The sequence below is a fragment of the Ictalurus furcatus genome, chromosome 19, assembly GCF_023375685.1.
Source record: "Ictalurus furcatus strain D&B chromosome 19, Billie_1.0, whole genome shotgun sequence".
NCBI classification, from domain to species: Eukaryota; Metazoa; Chordata; class Actinopteri; order Siluriformes; family Ictaluridae; genus Ictalurus; species Ictalurus furcatus.
In genome coordinates this window covers 14,860,216-14,878,785 of record NC_071273.1, presented here as the reverse complement: position 1 = coordinate 14,878,785, position 18,570 = coordinate 14,860,216, and the positions used below count along the sequence as shown (strand labels likewise).

Genomic DNA, 18,570 nt, shown 5'->3' with positions numbered 1-18,570 from the left:
TAGTTTGAATCTAAATCCTACCGGATGTCAGGGTAGAATATAATTATACAGTGCCCTGCATAAGTATTCACCCCCTTGATTCTTAAGGCAGAGTTGGGGTTATGCCATATTCTTTCCATTTTTGAATAATGGTGCTCGGTGGGATGTTATAATATATAATAGCCAAACCTCATTTTCCAGAAAATTGTCCCCAACTTGTTTTCATTGCTTCTTGGTCTTCATGTTTGCTTAGGCATGTTTTCTAACAATCTGTGGGGCCATCCACGATCAGCTGTATTTATACTGAGATCATGTAACACTCTAATTGCACGCTGATCGACATGATGATTATATATCGATGATACATAAATGATGTATAATCCTAATTAGATCCCTCTCAGTTCCAGGTTGTAACAGTACAAAATGTGGAGACATTCAGGAGGGATGAATACTTGTACAACTCACTGTTCCAGATCTTATGAGTCATTTTTGTGTTTATTGCCCTGACTGTGTATTATCTGATTGTCGACAGTCTTGTGACATTTGTTACTGTGTGTGTGTGCAGTACTCTGTGCCTCCCTTCACACCCTCGCCCACGGAGTGCCCACCAGCAGGACTCGTACCCAACTCCCCAGTGCTCTCTGGCAGCTACAGCAGCGGCATCTCGTCTCTCAGCCGCTGCAGTGTTTCTGAAGCCTCAGGCACCGAAGCCACACCCTCCACTGACCATGCTCTCCCCACCTCCACCTCTAGTGGCTCTGATGAGCTTTTTCGGCGAGAGAACAAGACTCCACCCCCTTACAGCAGCAATCCGCGGCGACCGGTGCCCCTCCCTCACAGCCTTTCCATTCCTACGAGTGCTGATGCTCCACCCATTCCACCAAAACCCCACCAGCTTCGCAGTGTTAAGCCAGTGGAGCAGCTGCCCAGACCCCGCCCCCTTCCCAGGAAAGTCTCTCAGCTTTAATAATGCTGGAAGAAAATACCATGCACCACCAATTGCACTTTCTCTCTTTGGGGTTGATTAACCCAGAATTTCAATTTACATAACAAACAGACTGGGTATGTAGGAGGACATGGCAGGGGTATTACTGCTAATTCCTGCACTTTTCAGCAATCACAGATCAAGATGCTTTTGCTCTGAGTACCAGGGCATTTTTACATTTTGTAAATACTGATATGAAACGTATGTTTTGCCTTAAGTATTGAAAACAGAATATTTTACTATTGGGTAATGCACGTTTCTAAGTACATTTTATGTACGTTCTACTTTCTTTAAATGGCTCAGAGGTGCTAACGGCCTCCGTTGGGCTCTTCTTGTAGGCACTAGATAATATCCATGGCTTTGTTCACACTTGGACTCATACAGTAAAAGAGGCTGCTTTTTTTAAGAGGCCAGTTCACCAAACCACTTTATCCATCTGCAGGAGCATGTTTTACATGATTTCAGAGGTCACAGGCTTGTTGACTTGAGCACATCTGTAGATAGAACAGCAGTCATTTAATACAGAACACTCATCCTTCACCTACTTGTTAGGATGAGGCTTATGGTTTACATTATTTGGTCAGCACTCACAGCTGACACTTCAGAACTAAAGCCTGACCACACAAATGCTTGAGTTAGTTTAACATATATTGTGCCAAAGGAACAGGGAAACTGCATTTATGCTGAGGCAGTCATGCTGTATTTGCATTATCCAGCTCAAGATTCAAATTAAGTCTGTTTTCCATTTTTTTTGTTTTGTTTTTGAAAGGCAGTCATGTTAAAGTACGATTGGGTTAGTCAGTGGCATAACTGGATATGCCATGACAGGTTGGTACTCACGTTACACTGCCTGAGTAATATTTCGGACAGGAGCTGAAGGCAGAAGCATTTGGCTATGGGCATAGCAGGAGCTAGCCTAATTAAGGTGCAGTGCATGGTGACACTGACTTTTTTTTAACACATACTGAAATTGCTGGAGCCTTTACAAAAAACAAAGCCTTCCATTCTTCGTATTCACATTCTACTATGCCTATTACACGTACTATTCACATACAACGCCAATTAAAGGCATTGAAATTTGCCCATGTTGCCAAATCTCACTCTCAAAACTGCCAGGAATTTTAGGTAATTGTTTATTTGAAGGTCTCGAACACAAGACTCTATAGTGGGCTGTGACAATATATCAGACTAATGAGTAATTATGATATTAAAATTTTGCTATTTCTAATTATACGAATACACTGTATAGTAGTACATATTTTTGTACACCTCATTAATTGAGGTATTTAAGGCAGTGGTTCATACCACATCAGTCAGTTTTAAGGTATGAACTATGTAAAGAAAAAAACATGGGGTGTTATGTTAGGGAGAAATAATCAGTGATGTTGATTAAGAAATTACAGAAATGTATTTTTTTCTAATAACAATTTGCCAGCAATTCATTTTTTGTTTATTATGGAACAACATGCCATCATTTCTATCCATTTGCAGTTACTTTTAATGTTGTGGAACATCTGGAAAACAAACTAGTTCCTGTTATTATTTACATTATAGCAGCTGTAAACAGTCATTCTCTCACCAACCTCTCTTTTTTTATCTATCATGAAGTTAATAAGACAAAAATGTAGCTTGTTAGCAGGAAACTGCAAAGCCCTCCACCCTGAAGACTTTCCCCTGGCCGAAAACCTAAAGGAGCAGCTTTACAGCTAACAAGCGCAATGATATATACCTGCCAATTGCCTTATAGCTGGCACTACTGCCAGAGCTGCCGCAAATTAATCAGCTAATTTTGACCAATGAGATTTGAGAACTCAAGCGCGCTGTAGTATAATTATAGTGGAGTTTGTTTTCAGTTAGTTTTTTTTTTTTTTTATGAAATATGTTTAGAAATGTTTGTTTTTTTTAATTTGATCATTAAAATTTTTGCCTTATTGTAATGCATCAAACATCATGTATTTGCAAAAATTACTGTTTTATATAGATGTGTATATTGTCACAGCCCTATTTATAATTTAATCTATATATTAATCTACTACATTTTTGCTATACATAATCATTTACACACAAATGTTCGACAACACACTGATTTGGGCATTTGTGTTTTTGTGCCCTGCAAATGAACAGGAGTTCATGGATTTTAATGGAAAATATTGATCACCTCTCTTACGTCTACATTCTTATTTCTGTTTATTTCTGGAAAATTAACTATTGTTCACATTTTCTAAGCCATTTTTCAAACTTGGATTTGTTGAGAACTTTGGACAAACCTCTTAACACGAATCAGTGCTTGAAAAAAATGTAAATTATATAAAAATGTTCTTGTAACTATGCCAAATACAATACCTTCTCTATTGTAAATATAATGTTTTTAAAAGAAAGTGTAGCTATAACAAATTTACAGCTTTGAATGTTGGAACAAATTATAATTATAAATGTTAAATATTTATGTTTTTTTTTGGAGGGGGAGGGGGTGGTTGTAGAACAAATGAGGTTGTGCTTACACTTTTACTGTACATTCTAATGAATTCATGTTAAATAAAATTTTTCAACAAGCACATTGTGTTGGATATATCTCTCCATACCCTTTCCTTCACTTTTCCTATATGTATGCAAGATATATATTGTGAAAGAGGAATGTAGACAAGGGAAATAAGTACGCTTTTCATAATGCTTTAAGCACTGCCGTTCAAAACAGTTGCTATTCTGCTGCATTTATTACTATGGATTATGGAACTAAATCATATCAAACCAGCTCAAATTGATTTCCATAACCCGACTAAAGTCTTTGTAATTGACCCGAGGTGAGTGTGTGTATATATTTGGTGAGCTGTTAAAAACTGAGTGGAAGAAAAATGTTTAATAGCACTGAAATATTCTCAGGTGTATTTGCCCTTGATATACAATTATGATGCAGGATTTTACAGTTTGCATATTGTTCAGCTAACATGAACACTGAATTTATTGATGTATATAAAACAGATCACTGCTAATTAGGTTTCCTCGTGGTGTGTGTGTGTGTGTGTGTGTGGACTCTTCTGTATTACTCATGCTGTTGTCAGAGCTGTGTGTGAGACCTGGATTTGCACACATCTCGCTGCCACAGGCTTTTTGTTGTTGACACAGTGGTGTTGGGTTTGCTCCAGGCTTTTTCAGTAAAAGTACACACTTTGCTTAACAGCTGCATAATTATGACCATAAATATAATTCATTGTCTACTCTGACAAAACAAAGTATTTCCTGCAATCTAAACAATCTTTTAGTTACCGTCATCTGCACTTTGTTAAATCATTCAGTGATCAAATCATCTTTCGGCTGCTCTTGTTAGGGGTCGCCACAGCGGATAATCCATCTCCATTATGGAAATGATTATGGTTTACGATCCACATATTTGATCTGGCACATATTTTACGCCGGATGCCCTTCCTGACGCAACCCTTCATTTTATCCGGGCTGGGACCGGCACTGAGAGTGCACTAGCTTGTGCAACCCCAGTGGCTGGGTTTGGTGCCCAATGTGCGGCTCAAACCCACGATCCTGAAATTAAGAGGATCATGGCCTACCGACTGACTGTTGGTTCCCTTACAGACAAATCACATCCATAACATCATGACACTAAAATGTGATCATGTCTTTTAAAAAAGCAATTGGAAATAATTGAATCGTGCAAGAAATAACACTTGACAACAAGCAGATTATGCAAAAAAATCATATGTGAAAAGTGAACTGTGTAAAGATAATCACATGGTAATTATGGAATCATATGTTTTTTTTAAAAAAAGTTGTGAAAAATTAATTGTGTAAATTAAAAAGAATAAAAATAAAGGAATAATGTAAAAATCCACACGAAAATAAAGGAATAGTGTAAATGAAGCACTTGAATAAAAATCAAATATGAGTAAAAAAATTCACATGCAAAAATTAATGAATTGGAATCATGAAAATCATGTAAAAAAAAAAATCAAATGAAAATTAACTTTATTGTAGAAATCATGTGAAAAAGAATCATTAAAAATATCACATGAATTTAAGTGAATCATGTAAAAAAAAATACATTTGAAAAAGCAGTTGTGTAAAAATCATGGGGGAGAACTGTATATATATATATATATATATATATATATATATATATATATATATATATATATATATATATATATAATGTGAAAAATGAATCATGTTAACTGACCTCACTTGTGAAACTGAATGAATTGTGAAAAAAAATCACATTTGAAAAAAAAAGTATAAATACATTAAATTTGAAAATAAATGAATAATTTGAACAAAATAGGAAAATAAGATTACCATGTTGAAGTTCCAGTTGAAAATTGAATGATGATTATTAGTAGGCTTGTGAACTGTGTAAAATTAATCACATGATCATAAATGAGTCAAAATGAGTGAAGTGTCTAAAAACCATGTGTAAATTTTAAATGGGATTATTATGTAAAGTTCATGTGACTTTTCTGTAAGGGTTGTTAGAGTAACCTGTCAGTTGCTGCTATTTGAGACAATTCATCTCGTATCTCATAAACTCTAGCAGGATTTTAGCATGTATGAACACTGAAATCAGCATAGGCAGAGCAATCTATATATCTTGCCTCCAGATGCTAAACAAGTGGCGAAATGTTTGTGTGTGTGTGTATGTGTAAGTGAGAACAGAGAAAGAGGAGCAGACCTTAGTGATGCAATGCCTTCAATAGATTCAGAATAACACATAGCTTGGGAGAAGCTTGAGGTGTTTTTCTGGTTGGACAAATCCCTGAGGAAGAATACAGGCTCCTGCACATCTACAGGGAGCCTGATCCATCGATCGAGAAACAGATTTCAGAGAGAGCTTAGGATAATAGATCTGCCTTTTCAACCTCCTTATTTCCAATATCAGCACTGTTGTACTCAGACTTAATGGGATTTGCCTGTCAGCTTTAACTGTGCACATTTTTCCTTCTTTTTTACTTTAACACATTGTGACCTTGATAGAGGACTTTCACCATATTGTGTTTTTTTTCTTTCTTTCTTCCATTGTACATCAAACACCAAAGTTGCTGAAGATTGAATTCCCTTAGTTTATTGTGTTATGGGAATTTTAGCCTCTTAACATTAAAGTCAGATGTTGAACTCATCTCACCTGACAGGCCATGAACAAAGAAAAGGAGCATGTTCTTTTGAAAAACTGTCTGAAAAGAAAAGACCCATGGATATTTGCTTTGGCAACATGTATCCTGAGATGTGGGTTTGAATAAATCCCACTGTGACTCTGAAACCCTCAAAAGCAACCAAGCAGTGCTCACATACAGAACTCACAAAAGAACATGGGTTATGTGTTTAGTCAACCAGAATATCTTGCAAATATTGTATTTAACTTCCACAGCTCCTTGGTATACGCAGGATAGTTTGTAACACTTTAAGAAGAGTGTTCATAGAGCTACATAACCATGTACACAACCCTGCATAAACATTTAAGGTTATTTTGATATGACGTTGTGAACAGCCAGAGAATTGTCAGATTTGTGGTATGTTTAAACATCATGACAGTTGATGATGTTACTCAGACTTCTTCTATATCGATCATATAATAGTGACGACGTAACGTCAAACATCAAAACCAAATTCAGGCTAAAGTCTTTGTTACACTAGGATTTTTGACCTGATTTTGCTGTTCCAGACAAAAATCATACATTATTAAAAATTCTTTGGAGGTGTGGTAATCAGTGGTCTTAACGCAGATATGTGATGTGAGCACCAGTGGCAGATTTAGTGCCAATGCGATGAAAGACAGCTGATGACAAAAATCTGGCAATGCCAGCTTGGAGTTATAAAGTCAGTTGTCATGAAACTCTTATTCAGTTTGGAGCTATAATGTCATTCTCCATGACATTCTTAATCAGCCTGGAGCTATAAAGTCAGTATTATGGCATTCTTAATCAGCCTGGAGCTATAAAGTCAGATGTCATAACACACTTAATCAGCTTGGAGCTGTAAAGTCAGATGTCATAACGCTCTTAATCAGCCTGGAGCTATAGAGTCAGTTGTCATGACTATTAATCAGCCTGTAGATATGAAGTTAGTAGTCATAACACTCTTAATCAGCCTGGAGCTATAAAGTCAGTTGTCATGACATATTTAATCAGCCTGGAGCTATAAAGTCAGTTGTCATGACATATTTAATCAGCCTGGAGCTGTAAAGTCAGATGTCATAATGCACTTAATCAGCTTGGAGCTGTAAAGTCAGATGTCATAACGCTCTTAATCAGCCTGGAGCTATAGAGTCAGTTGTAATGACACTCTTAGCCTGGAGCTGTAAGTCAGTTGTAATGACACTCTTAGCCTGGAGCTGTAAAGTCAGTTGTAATGACACTCTTAGCCTGGAGCTGTAAAGTCAGTTGTCATAACGCTCTTAATCAGCCTGGAGCTGTAAAGTTAGTTGTCATGACATATTTAATCAGCCTGGAGCTGTAAAGTCAGTTGTCATGACATATTTAATCAGCCTGGAGCTGTAAAGTCAGTTGTCATGACATATTTAATCAGCCTGGAACTGTAAAGTCAGTTGTCATGACACAACATTTATAAATGTCTACAGAGATTTGTCAGTTGTCTGAAAGGGTGTATGTAGCTCTATGAACTTAGGTAAAGTGGTACTAGATATTTTCTCCCACGCTCACGGTATGTGATTATGACACACTGTGGCTCTAATCGTGCTTAACATTGTAGAACACCCAGTTCTCAAGGAGAGTCAGTCACCTTGAGAACTCCGTAAACAGCAATGTGTATGCATGACATGTGCCTTTGGCATGGTGGGTGCTCCAGTGGCATGCTGAGAGAGCGAGGTTATTTCAGATTTTAGATACAACCTTTCTATATCCACATCATTAGTACAACTTTTATTATTTTACCACATGGTCCTGAATGCTTGCTGTTAAAAAAAAGCAATACTTCCACCCACCATTTTCCATTCCTTATCAACAGCTATTCCCAGATTTTCTCTACAATTAGTAGTCTGTAAGGCCTTTATTCAGTCAATTTAATCAATGCTCAAGTTCCTCGCTCTTACGCTCTCCGTCAGAGCATGGGAAGTGTGGATGCAATGGGCCTGAGTTCTAATTGCACAAGCAGGCAATGAGGAACCACAGGCCCATCTCCTTAATTAAGCACTCATCAAGATAAATCAATCCTCCAACCACTCCCACACCACCCATCTGTCTCAGTCCATCCATTAGATCAATAGCACATTCACCTAAGGTCACTTAACTCCTCTTTCTTGGCACATTTCTTACTGCTTAGAACAATGTTACTTTATGACACTGTCTTTGAAGCTCTCCTAATTGATATTTTTGCCCAGTAATGGGAATAGCACATTTTTAATTGGCAATTTTCTGAGCTTGGAGTCCATGCATAAAAGTGTCTTTCTTTAATTCAGCCATTTCTCAGTGCGTTATTGAAACCAACACATTGATTAAGGCAGTGATTTTGGCAGCATATGCCCAGTTTGGATCAGTTTGTAGTTTCTGCCTGCTTAACTTTTCATCAACTTTTTAAAGTCAATTAACCTTAAAGAAAACTGTGTATTGAGGCTTGGTTAAACACCGATGCCTCATCAGTTTGTTTTGGGTCTTATTACTACGTTTTTATCAGAAGTGTTTTTCCCCCCCCTCAGTTAAAAGGTGATATAGCTGTTGAGTCAGAATGAGTGCATTCTGATGATCTGGGTCTCTGTAAGCTTGGAGGCATTGCAGATCCAGACCCAGCTCCAGTTTTCTTCATTACTGCAGAGATAAAAACAGAGTGTCTTTTGCGCAGCTCTAAACTTTGGGTCACGCGTCCTCTCCATCTGTCTCTGGGAGCCATTGGGAGCTGATAGTGCGGCCTTTTGGCACGCAGCAGCTGCTGGCCTTCTTTTTCACTCATAGCCACCAACTGTGGGGCCGTGGGCCACTCTGAAAGGTTTTTGTTGTATTCTTGGTACCATTAGCTGCCTTTACTTACCATTTATTAAACTGGATAGCGTTCTGTGGTCGTCAGCAATTATTCTGTGCATGGAAAACTTTTATTCTGGTCTTTGCTTCAATATTTGCTCTTATTAGTAAAGTGAGTGCGCTTTAAGCTCTAACAAAGGGCAGGGTGAGAAGAAAGCTTACTGCTTCCTATGAAAATATGGATCTTCATTATTGCTGTATTTTACTGTCACAGAGCTCTATGGCTTTAGCTCAATTCATCATTAAGTTTTTTTATCAAGGAAGATGACATACTACATAATAACTGCTGCAAAGGGAAAGCACTTTCATTGTACCAAACATGTATCTCAACATTTTCTAAGATTGAGTATTGACTGTTTTGTAAAGAAAATAAAAAACAAGCAAGTGCACATAATACCTTCATAATGTTTAAGAACTAAACCAATCCCAATCTTAGCAGGTAAGAAAAACTCTAAGATGGACAGGGAAAAAAAACCCTGTGGAAAGGGGTACTCCTCTAATGGTATGCATTGATTAATCTACACTATCCTAGCATCTGGAGCCAGTGTGTTGCTTAATTTGCTGTGGAGTGCTGTGCCCTTTCTTTCTTATCGCTTAGGGTCACAAGATTTCCAACGATTCTGCAGGTTGGAATCCAGTGCAGAGGGGTTTCTGTTAAAGTCAACATTGATAAATGTTAATCAGACATAGACTTCATTTATTGCTCTGGAAGATCACGACCAAACATCCATACTGTCTATCAGCAGAACTACCCATGCCACTTACAGTTGCAATCAAAATTATTCAACCCCCATTGCAAATCAGGTTTATTGTCAAAATATACAGACTTTCAGCTGATTGCAATGAACACATCAAACAAAAGCAATTGAAATAGTTCAACACAATGAATGCTTCAAGTGGTTTCCGTAACTTCAACTGAAAATGCAATTTATAATGATTTCTGCAGTTTCAAACCTATTCAGTATTCAACCTCCTGAATGGAATCCCTCACAACAGTAGAAATATGCAAAACAGGTGTTGTCTCAAGCACACCTGATGCAACTTAATCAAGGGTCTTATTAGTTGCACCAGGTGTGCTTGACCTGGAATACATGAAATACCTGAACTGGCTAGGGGTAAAAAGTATGGGAAATACCTGGACAGGGAGGAAAAGGAAGCTATCAACAGTTGCAACCAGATTTCTGAGAAGGCAGATTGTGAAAAACCCTTGAGTGACTGCAAAAGGCCTGCAGCAAGACTTGGTGGCAATAGGCACAGAGGTTTCAAGTGAGAAAAAGGGGATTAAAAATCATATAAATAAGCCACAGAAGTTTTGGGATTCTGTTCTGTGGAGTGAAGAAACAAAACTGGAACTTTTTGGCACAATGGATCAGAGGTATGTCTGGAGAAAGAAGAGTGAAAAAAGAACACTCTGTCCCCAGTCAAGTATGGTGGTGACTCGGTGATGCTCTGCAGTGTGTGGAAGGCAAGATGGATTCATTAAAGTATCACGAAATCCTAGGAGAAAACGTCATGCAGTCTGTGATGAAGCTGAAGCTTGGGTGTCATTGGATCTTCCAACAGGACAGTGATTCCAAGCATACTTCAAATTCCACCAAGGCTTGGTTGCAGAAGAAGTCCTGGAAGATTCTACAAGGCCATTACAGTCACCTGACTTGAACCCCATAGAAAATCTCTGGTGAGATTTGAAGAAGGCGGTTGCAGCATGCAAACCCAAGAATATTACTGAACTGGAGGCCATTGCTCATGAGGAACGGGTTAAGATTCCTCAGGAACGCTACCAGAAGCTGGTGTCTGGCTCTGCATCTCCTTTGCAGCAGGTCATAACAGTGAAAGGGTGCTCTACTAAGTACTAAAGATGCTTGCCATGAAAGGGTTGATAATTTTGAGACTGGAAAAATCATTATAAGTTGCATTTTCAGTTGAATTTGGGGAAACCACTTGAAGCATTCATTGTGTTGAACTATTTCAATTACTTTTGTTTGATTTGTTCAGTGCAAACAGCTGAAAGTTTGTACATTTTGAGAATAAACCTGATTTGCAGTGAGGGTTGAATAATTTTGATTGCAACTGTAAACTAGATCATGTTTCGTAAGTGTCTTGCCCAAAATGGAGCAATTCCAACCTTTCTTTTCATGAACCTGTGCATTTCTCAGTCACCCAACCTGTGGTTTATCAGCCAGGAGAGGAACGATGTAATTATCTCCTTAGGTGTGATTTGTTGTATTGTTACCCTCTATCCCTTGTAATTTTGCATCTAATAGTCTCTTATGGAATGCCCTTTTTTGCTCTTTGCTCCATGAGCTCCACTGCTCAGTGCCCAAGGCTACTGCAAATGGTACCTGTACATCATGCACAACCGCTGTTGTCATGCCATGGAGTCAGCCACCATAATCTATAGTGTATTCTGTCACATCTCAGCTAACGTAAACTCTCCTCATGTGTAGAATGAAATGTAATGCACTTTAGTGGAGCTGTTATGCCGCAATAAACAATGTCACCAAAAATGCCATGTGCACAATTGATACTGATGATATGAGGATGTTTCTTGGCAGAACAATAAAAGAACATGACTGGGGTGAAAAATAAGATTAGCTAGTGTACCATAATAATGACCTGAGGAAGAGGAAGTGAGGTAGCACCCTTAAATATGTACATTAATAATGTGTAGATTTTAGAGCAGATCATAGCACTGACTGCGCAATTTTACAACCAACAATTTGTTATTCGCCATGGATTCTGATTATTGTCTCATATTAATTGTATTGGATATTTGCACAGCTTTTGACTATCAATCATGCTGGGCATCTTGAGTGGTGTGCTGAGTTGTTGTATTTTAGTGGCCAAATGTTTCAGGTAAACATTTTTTTTTTTTGTATAGCACTTATAATAATAGACATCATCACAATGCAGCTTTACAGAAATCTGGATGTAGATTTAGATCCCCAATGAGCATGCAAGAGGTGATAGTGGCAAGGAAAACTCCCTGAGATGATATGAGGAAAGAACTGGTTATAAAACTTTAGGTCATACAGATCTTTAGGTCGTATTATTTTGGCACTATTATTCAATTATTATATTATCAGTTCCATAAGGGTCCATTTTAGGATACCTTTTATTCTTGATATTCTGTGTCACTGAGTCAGATGTCATTTTATTTGGTCTCCCGAATTTAACAAGTATTTTCTTGTTAAATGTAGGCTCTCTTCATGTATTTGACTAAGCCAATTAATTTCTGTTCCAATCATAAATTTCTTCTATCTTAGAAATATCTGTAGAATCAAACCTTTCCTAAGTGTTTGCTGATTTTGGAAAAGATGATTCATGTGTTTGTTTCATCTTGCCCTTGTGTGTCTCAGTCAAACCTCTTTAGCATGTCTACCAATCTGCTTAATCTCCAAATGGCTGCTAGCCACCCGAGGTTCACTGATCAGCTTCTTTGAACTGTCCCTTGGTCTCACTTGAAATAAATAATCAAGGTTTTGCATTTGTCATCCCTAGATCTGCAACAGATCGCCCATTGACATAAGGGATGCATTTTCTACTTCTATTTGTAAATCAAAAAACAAGTCCTTTTAGAAAATAAATAACATGCTAATAATTTATGTCATTTAGATGATACTTGAATTTTCTGGCTCTGTGCATTTATGTCCAAATTTGTTTAATTGAAGAAGTTGTCTCTGCTGCAGAGATGATATATATATATATATATATATATATATATATATATATATATATATATATATATATATATATATATATATATACACACACACAGTATATTCTATGTCTGTATTCTATATATAATACTCCTGTATTGTGAGTATAACACAGTACTAAAATGAAATGTTAAGCTAATTAATAGTGGTTGGCAGGTATATTTATAGTTACATTCACAAGCTTGAGGTTGTTCACACAATGTAGTACAATATAGGTGTGTGTGTATATGCATGTGAGTGCATGTTGATACACACACTGTCTGATGTACTGTAGGTGGGAACCATCACCTCTCTGAGTACTCAGTGTTCCATTCTGGAAGCAAATGAAAAAAAAAAAAAACACATTTGAAATAATTGAGCCACATTAATATGTGTATTTGGCTCCTTTGGTGCCTTGAGCTGTCCAGTAAAAGCTAATTTTAGGTTTGGATCATCAATGTTTGTTTTGATTCCTGCTGAGTGTTCTAAGTGAGTCAAGATGAACCCAAAAATTATTGAACTGAAATTATTGAAATTGTTAAACCACAGAGGGTCTTGAATATAAAGACTATCAGGAAGGGATTTCAAAAGATATTTAATTCCAAAATATGGCTTTATAATAATACTTTTGTATTATTGTTATTTGTAAAGCCATATTTTGGCTTATAGATTATTTTATTATATATAATTACATGAATAATATATACATTAGAAAAATTAAATTACAAAAATTACATAATTTTTTAAAAATTATTATTTTTAAAGCCATATATCATCCACCATGTTCTCTCACCATGTAACACATGTCGTCTGTGCATATTAATTGCCTTATTAAAATCACTAACGTATTAAAACCTGTGCACCAATAAACACTGTGATAATGAAATGAATGCTGAATGCTTTGTATATTTTAGGGAATCTTGCACGGTGTTGCAGTAGAATGATTCACAATGATGTCGAGTTGAATAGATGAGGGTTTACATTTATTGGATGAAAATACCTTTCCAGGTGCAGATGGGATAAAACTGTGATGGAGGAGGAAAAAAAGCTTAATAAATTCCAAAAAAAAATTATTTTACTATAGAACCTTGAATATACCATTATCTGCCACATTCCACGTAATAGTCTGATAAGTCTGATTTGGCCTAGAAATGAAATAAAATTCAGTACTGCCAGGTGCATTTGTTGGGTTGCCTAAATCACATGCATTTTTAAAAGCCTGAACTCCATGACCATGTTTAAAGCAATGAAATGAGGGCTCAGGAGAACTTTGCCTTCTGACTATTCATGCACACAGCTCTGTATGTAAATGAAATACAATTATTACAATTATGTAACAAAATGAGGAATTGTGTAAACCTCTAGGAATTTAATTCAGTTGCATTTGTCTGTCTAAATGGTGTATAATGGGTGTATACTGGTGTATACTACAGGATTTTTTTTTTTTTAATTGGATTTAAAATTCCTGTTTGTTGCTTTACATGGCCCTGTCCCTAAAACATTCCTGACAGTCCGTTTTTTTCCATCTGTAACACATAAATTGTTTAAACTGTGCAGCAATTGTACAGTTTAAACAATATATTTCACATTATCTGTATCAGCTGACAGTTTTATGTGCCATGTTTTATAAAGCAAGTGTATCCCAGTGAGAGGAAAAGCATCACGGGGGTCCAGTGTTGCTGTTGACTGTGAGGCATGTTTCCTTGTAGTGTGACTGGAAGTGCTAGCCACTGTCATCACTCTTATTTGATTCGTACAGGGACTACAGTGAAAGAAAGGCGCAATACATCATAGCACTTCACGCTGTGGACAAAAATATAGATATACCTCAGAAGAAATGAGACAGAGTGATATCAGTTGCCAGGCAAATATACATGCTGTCGTCTTTTGCTCAGCTTCCTGCTGTGTATCATCATGTGTCTCATGTGAATGGTGCAGGAGCTCTATGAATACATCCGAACATAGAGGAAAGCATCTGCACATCTGAACTTGTGTAAACATTTCTAAGAAAACTCTTTGAGCACTGAATCCTGATGCTAATTTTCCAGCTGCTCCCTTTCCCAGCTGTGCTTAGCAACCGAGCCAGCGAGCATTGTGAAACAAAGGGGCCACTTAGCTATTCGCACGTATCAGAACTGCATAATTGCGCTTCGTTCGGCAGTCCTGATTGGCACTGACTTTGATAATAGTAGCTATGTACAAATGTGTGGACAAAAACATCTAACACTAGCCCAGCTAGCATAATTATTTCCATTGTGAGAGAAAAGAATGCACACTCGCTTGTATTTGTGTCTTAAATAGTGGTCTCAATGCTCTTATTTGATACCGGAAATATCCCATTATATACATTTGCTAACTTTCATCTCATTCACTAATCCTTTCAGCTGCAATTTGATTTGAAGTCATGCCAGATTTCTTTGGTGACAAATTGTACCCTAAAGAAGGGTAACCCTAAAAATAACAAATGGCTTTCATCCTTGTCCATGCCCTAAAGATGTAGTGGCACATCTTTATCATTAGAACACAGCAGCCTAAAGAATGGTAGAGTAGAGCGTATTGGCCTTCAGTAGCAGCATTGTGGAGGAAAGGCTGCCTCTGCATCCTCACAAGTAAACTGTGACCCGAATCTAAAAGACATATTTGTTTTAATTAATTTGGACAAGGAGAAGGAGATGCCTTTGATACAAATGAAGGCTGATTTTCTTCACCAGTATTCTGGTTTGACTTTGTTCTCATCTCTAATCATTCAACATTAAATAGCTTATCGCATTCATTTCAGCCATTTTTTTTTACACTCTTTTCACTCATCTTTTTGAGTTTGTTTTATTCCTAGCATGTTTAATAAAGAGCTGTGTTTAATATCTCTGTGCTCAGTGCCAGTCTCCCAAATAGTATGTCAATATAGTGTACCACCAGCTATATAGTGGATTAAATGTGTACTTCAATTGATAGGATGTAGTTTGGGCATAGTTTGGACACTGTACTCTATATGAACCTAATTTCAGTCAAAACAATCTCTGTGGATTTTTAAAGAAATTGTCAATTTTGTTATTGCTCAAATGAAGAAATTACACTGTTTCTCAGTGTTGCAGCAATGCCTTATATTCTAAGAAAAAAACATAGCCCCTTTAGGGCAGAATATATTGAAGATGACAGAAGGTTGTGAAATCAGGAGTGGGTTAGATTTTTTTCTTTTTCTTTTCTTTTAATTCAACTGACACTGTAAGAGAACTGTAGAACCATACAGACATTATCACAACATATGCTTTTAAAGTCTGCTTCTAAATTCAAAATCTACATTCGGTGTTTCATTGTGATTGCACAGGTGAATGATCTAATTAGCAGCAAGACTAAACCACAAGAGTTTCACATGCACACCAAGGCTACATCCACCTCTCTCTTTTCTAGTGCTGCACGGAGCAGAAGCCGCCAGTCATCTCTAACACTTATTAAAACTCTCTTATTATCAAACCTTCCAATGTTAACACCACTATAGGGTCTGAAACGTCACACAGCTGGTGTGATCTTTCACTGTATCTCATCTAGATGATAAATGACATGTCACAAAATGTGTAAAGAACCAGCACAATTAGTCAGGCATAGTTGACACTGAGTGTATTACTGTTACAGAGCCAGACAGGTGTGTAGATTGACAGTCGGTTGGTTTTTATGTCTTATTTACACTTTCAAATGGATATTCTCCAGACTCACATTCAGTCTTTCAGTGCGACTGTGAAGGTGAATTCACTAATTAACAGCAAGACTGAGACTGAAGACAATTTGAGGAAATGAATCACAATGAAACACAATGCCATGGGCTGAAGAGCCGAGATCACAAATCATATAATGTGCAAAATTTCAAGCAACCAGAATAATTAAATAGGCACAATTCATGAGTCTAATGGAGATAAGATATTTGGAGATTCATTATAAGCATGAGCTTGATAGAGTTTTGAATTTCCCATGAACTTATTTTATGTAACTAGTCCTGTTGTGGCTAATTGTGACTTTAGATATTCTGAGATTCCATATTGTACTATTTGTGTTTTTCCACACTTTTTATTTTGCACGTTGTTGTTGTCATTTGATTATTTTTACCTCGTGAGGTTCCTGTGCTCTTGCAGTCCTTCATGAACGAACTAAATAAAATGGGTGTGGCTTAAATAGGTAACGGTTGTTAATGCTGGACGTTGAGTTCATAAGTTTACATACACCTTGCAGAATCTGCAAAATGTTAACCATTAAAAGGGATCATAAAAGTTGCATTTTGGAATTTTTTTTTTTAAATTTAGCACTGCCCTGAATAGGCTATTTCACACAACAGATTATTACATATAGTCCACAAGACACAATAATAACTGAATTTATACAAATGAACCAGTTCAAAATTTTACATTCCCCTGATTCTTAATACTGTATGTTGTTACCTAGATAATCAATGACTGTTTTTATGTAAACTTCTGAACAGGATGATCAGTGTAGTTGTTATTATTTTGTTTAAAGATCTTTAAAAATATTTTCTTCATTCTGATATTTACATGTTTCCCAGAATACAAAATAATAACAGTTTACATTGATTATCTTGTTAAAAATTTTACATCCCCCTGGACCTTAACGTAGTGTGTTGCTTTCTTGAGAATCAGTGAATGTTTGCACCTTTTGTGATAGTTGTGTATGAGTTCCCCAAAGTATTAAGAATCAAGGTTATGTAAACTTTTGAACTGGTTTCAAGAAAAGAAAAAAAAAACTCTACTCTCATCCAAAAACAAACTCAAGCATCTTCAGTTTGCCAGATACTACTGGAACTTCAAATGGGATTGGATTCTATGGTCAGATGAAACCAAAATAGAGCTTTTGGTCAATAAACATCAGAGGTGGTTTTGGCACATACAGAGATGTAGCCATATGGAAATGTACCTCATGCCCACGGTTAAATATGATGGTGGCTCTTTAATGTTTTGGGGCTGTTTTTCTGCCAGAGTATCTGGACATTTCATTAGGATACATGGCATTATGGACTCTATCAAATATCAAAAGATATTAAATGAAAACCTGACTGCCTCTGCCATAAAGCTTAAAATGAGCTGTGGTTGGATCTTCCAGCAGGACGATGATCCAAAACATCAAAATCAACACAAAAATAGTTTGCTGACCACAAAATCAAGTTCCTGCCATGGCAATTTAATCTTCCTGCTGGGGAACAAGGGAGGCTGATAACCCATGAGCAATCAAAGGGTGACATACCGGTGGTAGTACTGGTCAGGGAGTTGTGGGCATACTCCACCCATGGTAACTGGGAGCTCCAGGTGGAGAAGTTATGGACCTTGATACACCATTAGTGCTGCTTCCAACTCCTGATTTTCCTGCTCTGCCTGGCCATTTGTCTGGGGGTGAAATCCTGAGGATAAACTGATAGTTGCCCAGTGGGCATTACAGAATGATTTCCACACTTGGGAAAGGAACTGGGGCCTGCAGTTGGAGACAATGTCCTGTGGGGATGCTGTGCAGCCGAGCATGTGCCTGATGAGGAGGTCAGCAGTTTCTCAGGTGGTGGGGAGCTTGGGAAGAGCCACAAAGTGCACGGATTTAGAAAACCAGTCGACTATGGTCAGGATGACAGTATTACCATGAGAGGGGGGTATGTCAGTGATGATGTCCAAGGTGATGTGTAACCAGAGGCAGCTGGGAACAGATAGGGGTTGAAGTAGGCCAACAGGCGGGTGGTGAGAGGCTTTACTTCGGGCACATATGGTGCAGGCAGCGACAAAGGCCCAATTGTTAGCATTCATGGTCAGCCAACAGAAGTGCTGTTTTAATAGGCTTAGGGTTCAACTGGAGCCAGGGTGACAGGTGAACCAGGAACAGTGAGCCCACTGGAGAACCTGGGAATGCACAAATGCAGGGATAAACTAGCGGCCGAGGGCCCGTTACCTGGGTC

The 18,570-nt window shown here is 37.5% G+C and overlaps 1 protein-coding gene across 2 annotated transcripts in view; it reads left to right on the top strand.

Annotated features, from left to right (window-relative positions):
* Positions 1 to 4,376, top strand: part of dock4b (dedicator of cytokinesis 4b) — a 111,523-nt gene extending 107,147 nt beyond the window's left edge. The window contains exon 52 of one of the 2 annotated variants that reach the window (XM_053650738.1): positions 545 to 4,376. In XM_053650738.1, coding sequence (XP_053506713.1) covers positions 545 to 946 — 402 coding nt within the window. In that variant the 3' untranslated portion in view covers positions 947 to 4,376. The remainder of the gene's footprint in view (positions 1 to 544) is intronic. The other variant, XM_053650739.1, reaches the window with a different exon arrangement.
* The last annotated feature ends 14,194 nt before the right edge of the window (positions 4,377 to 18,570 follow it).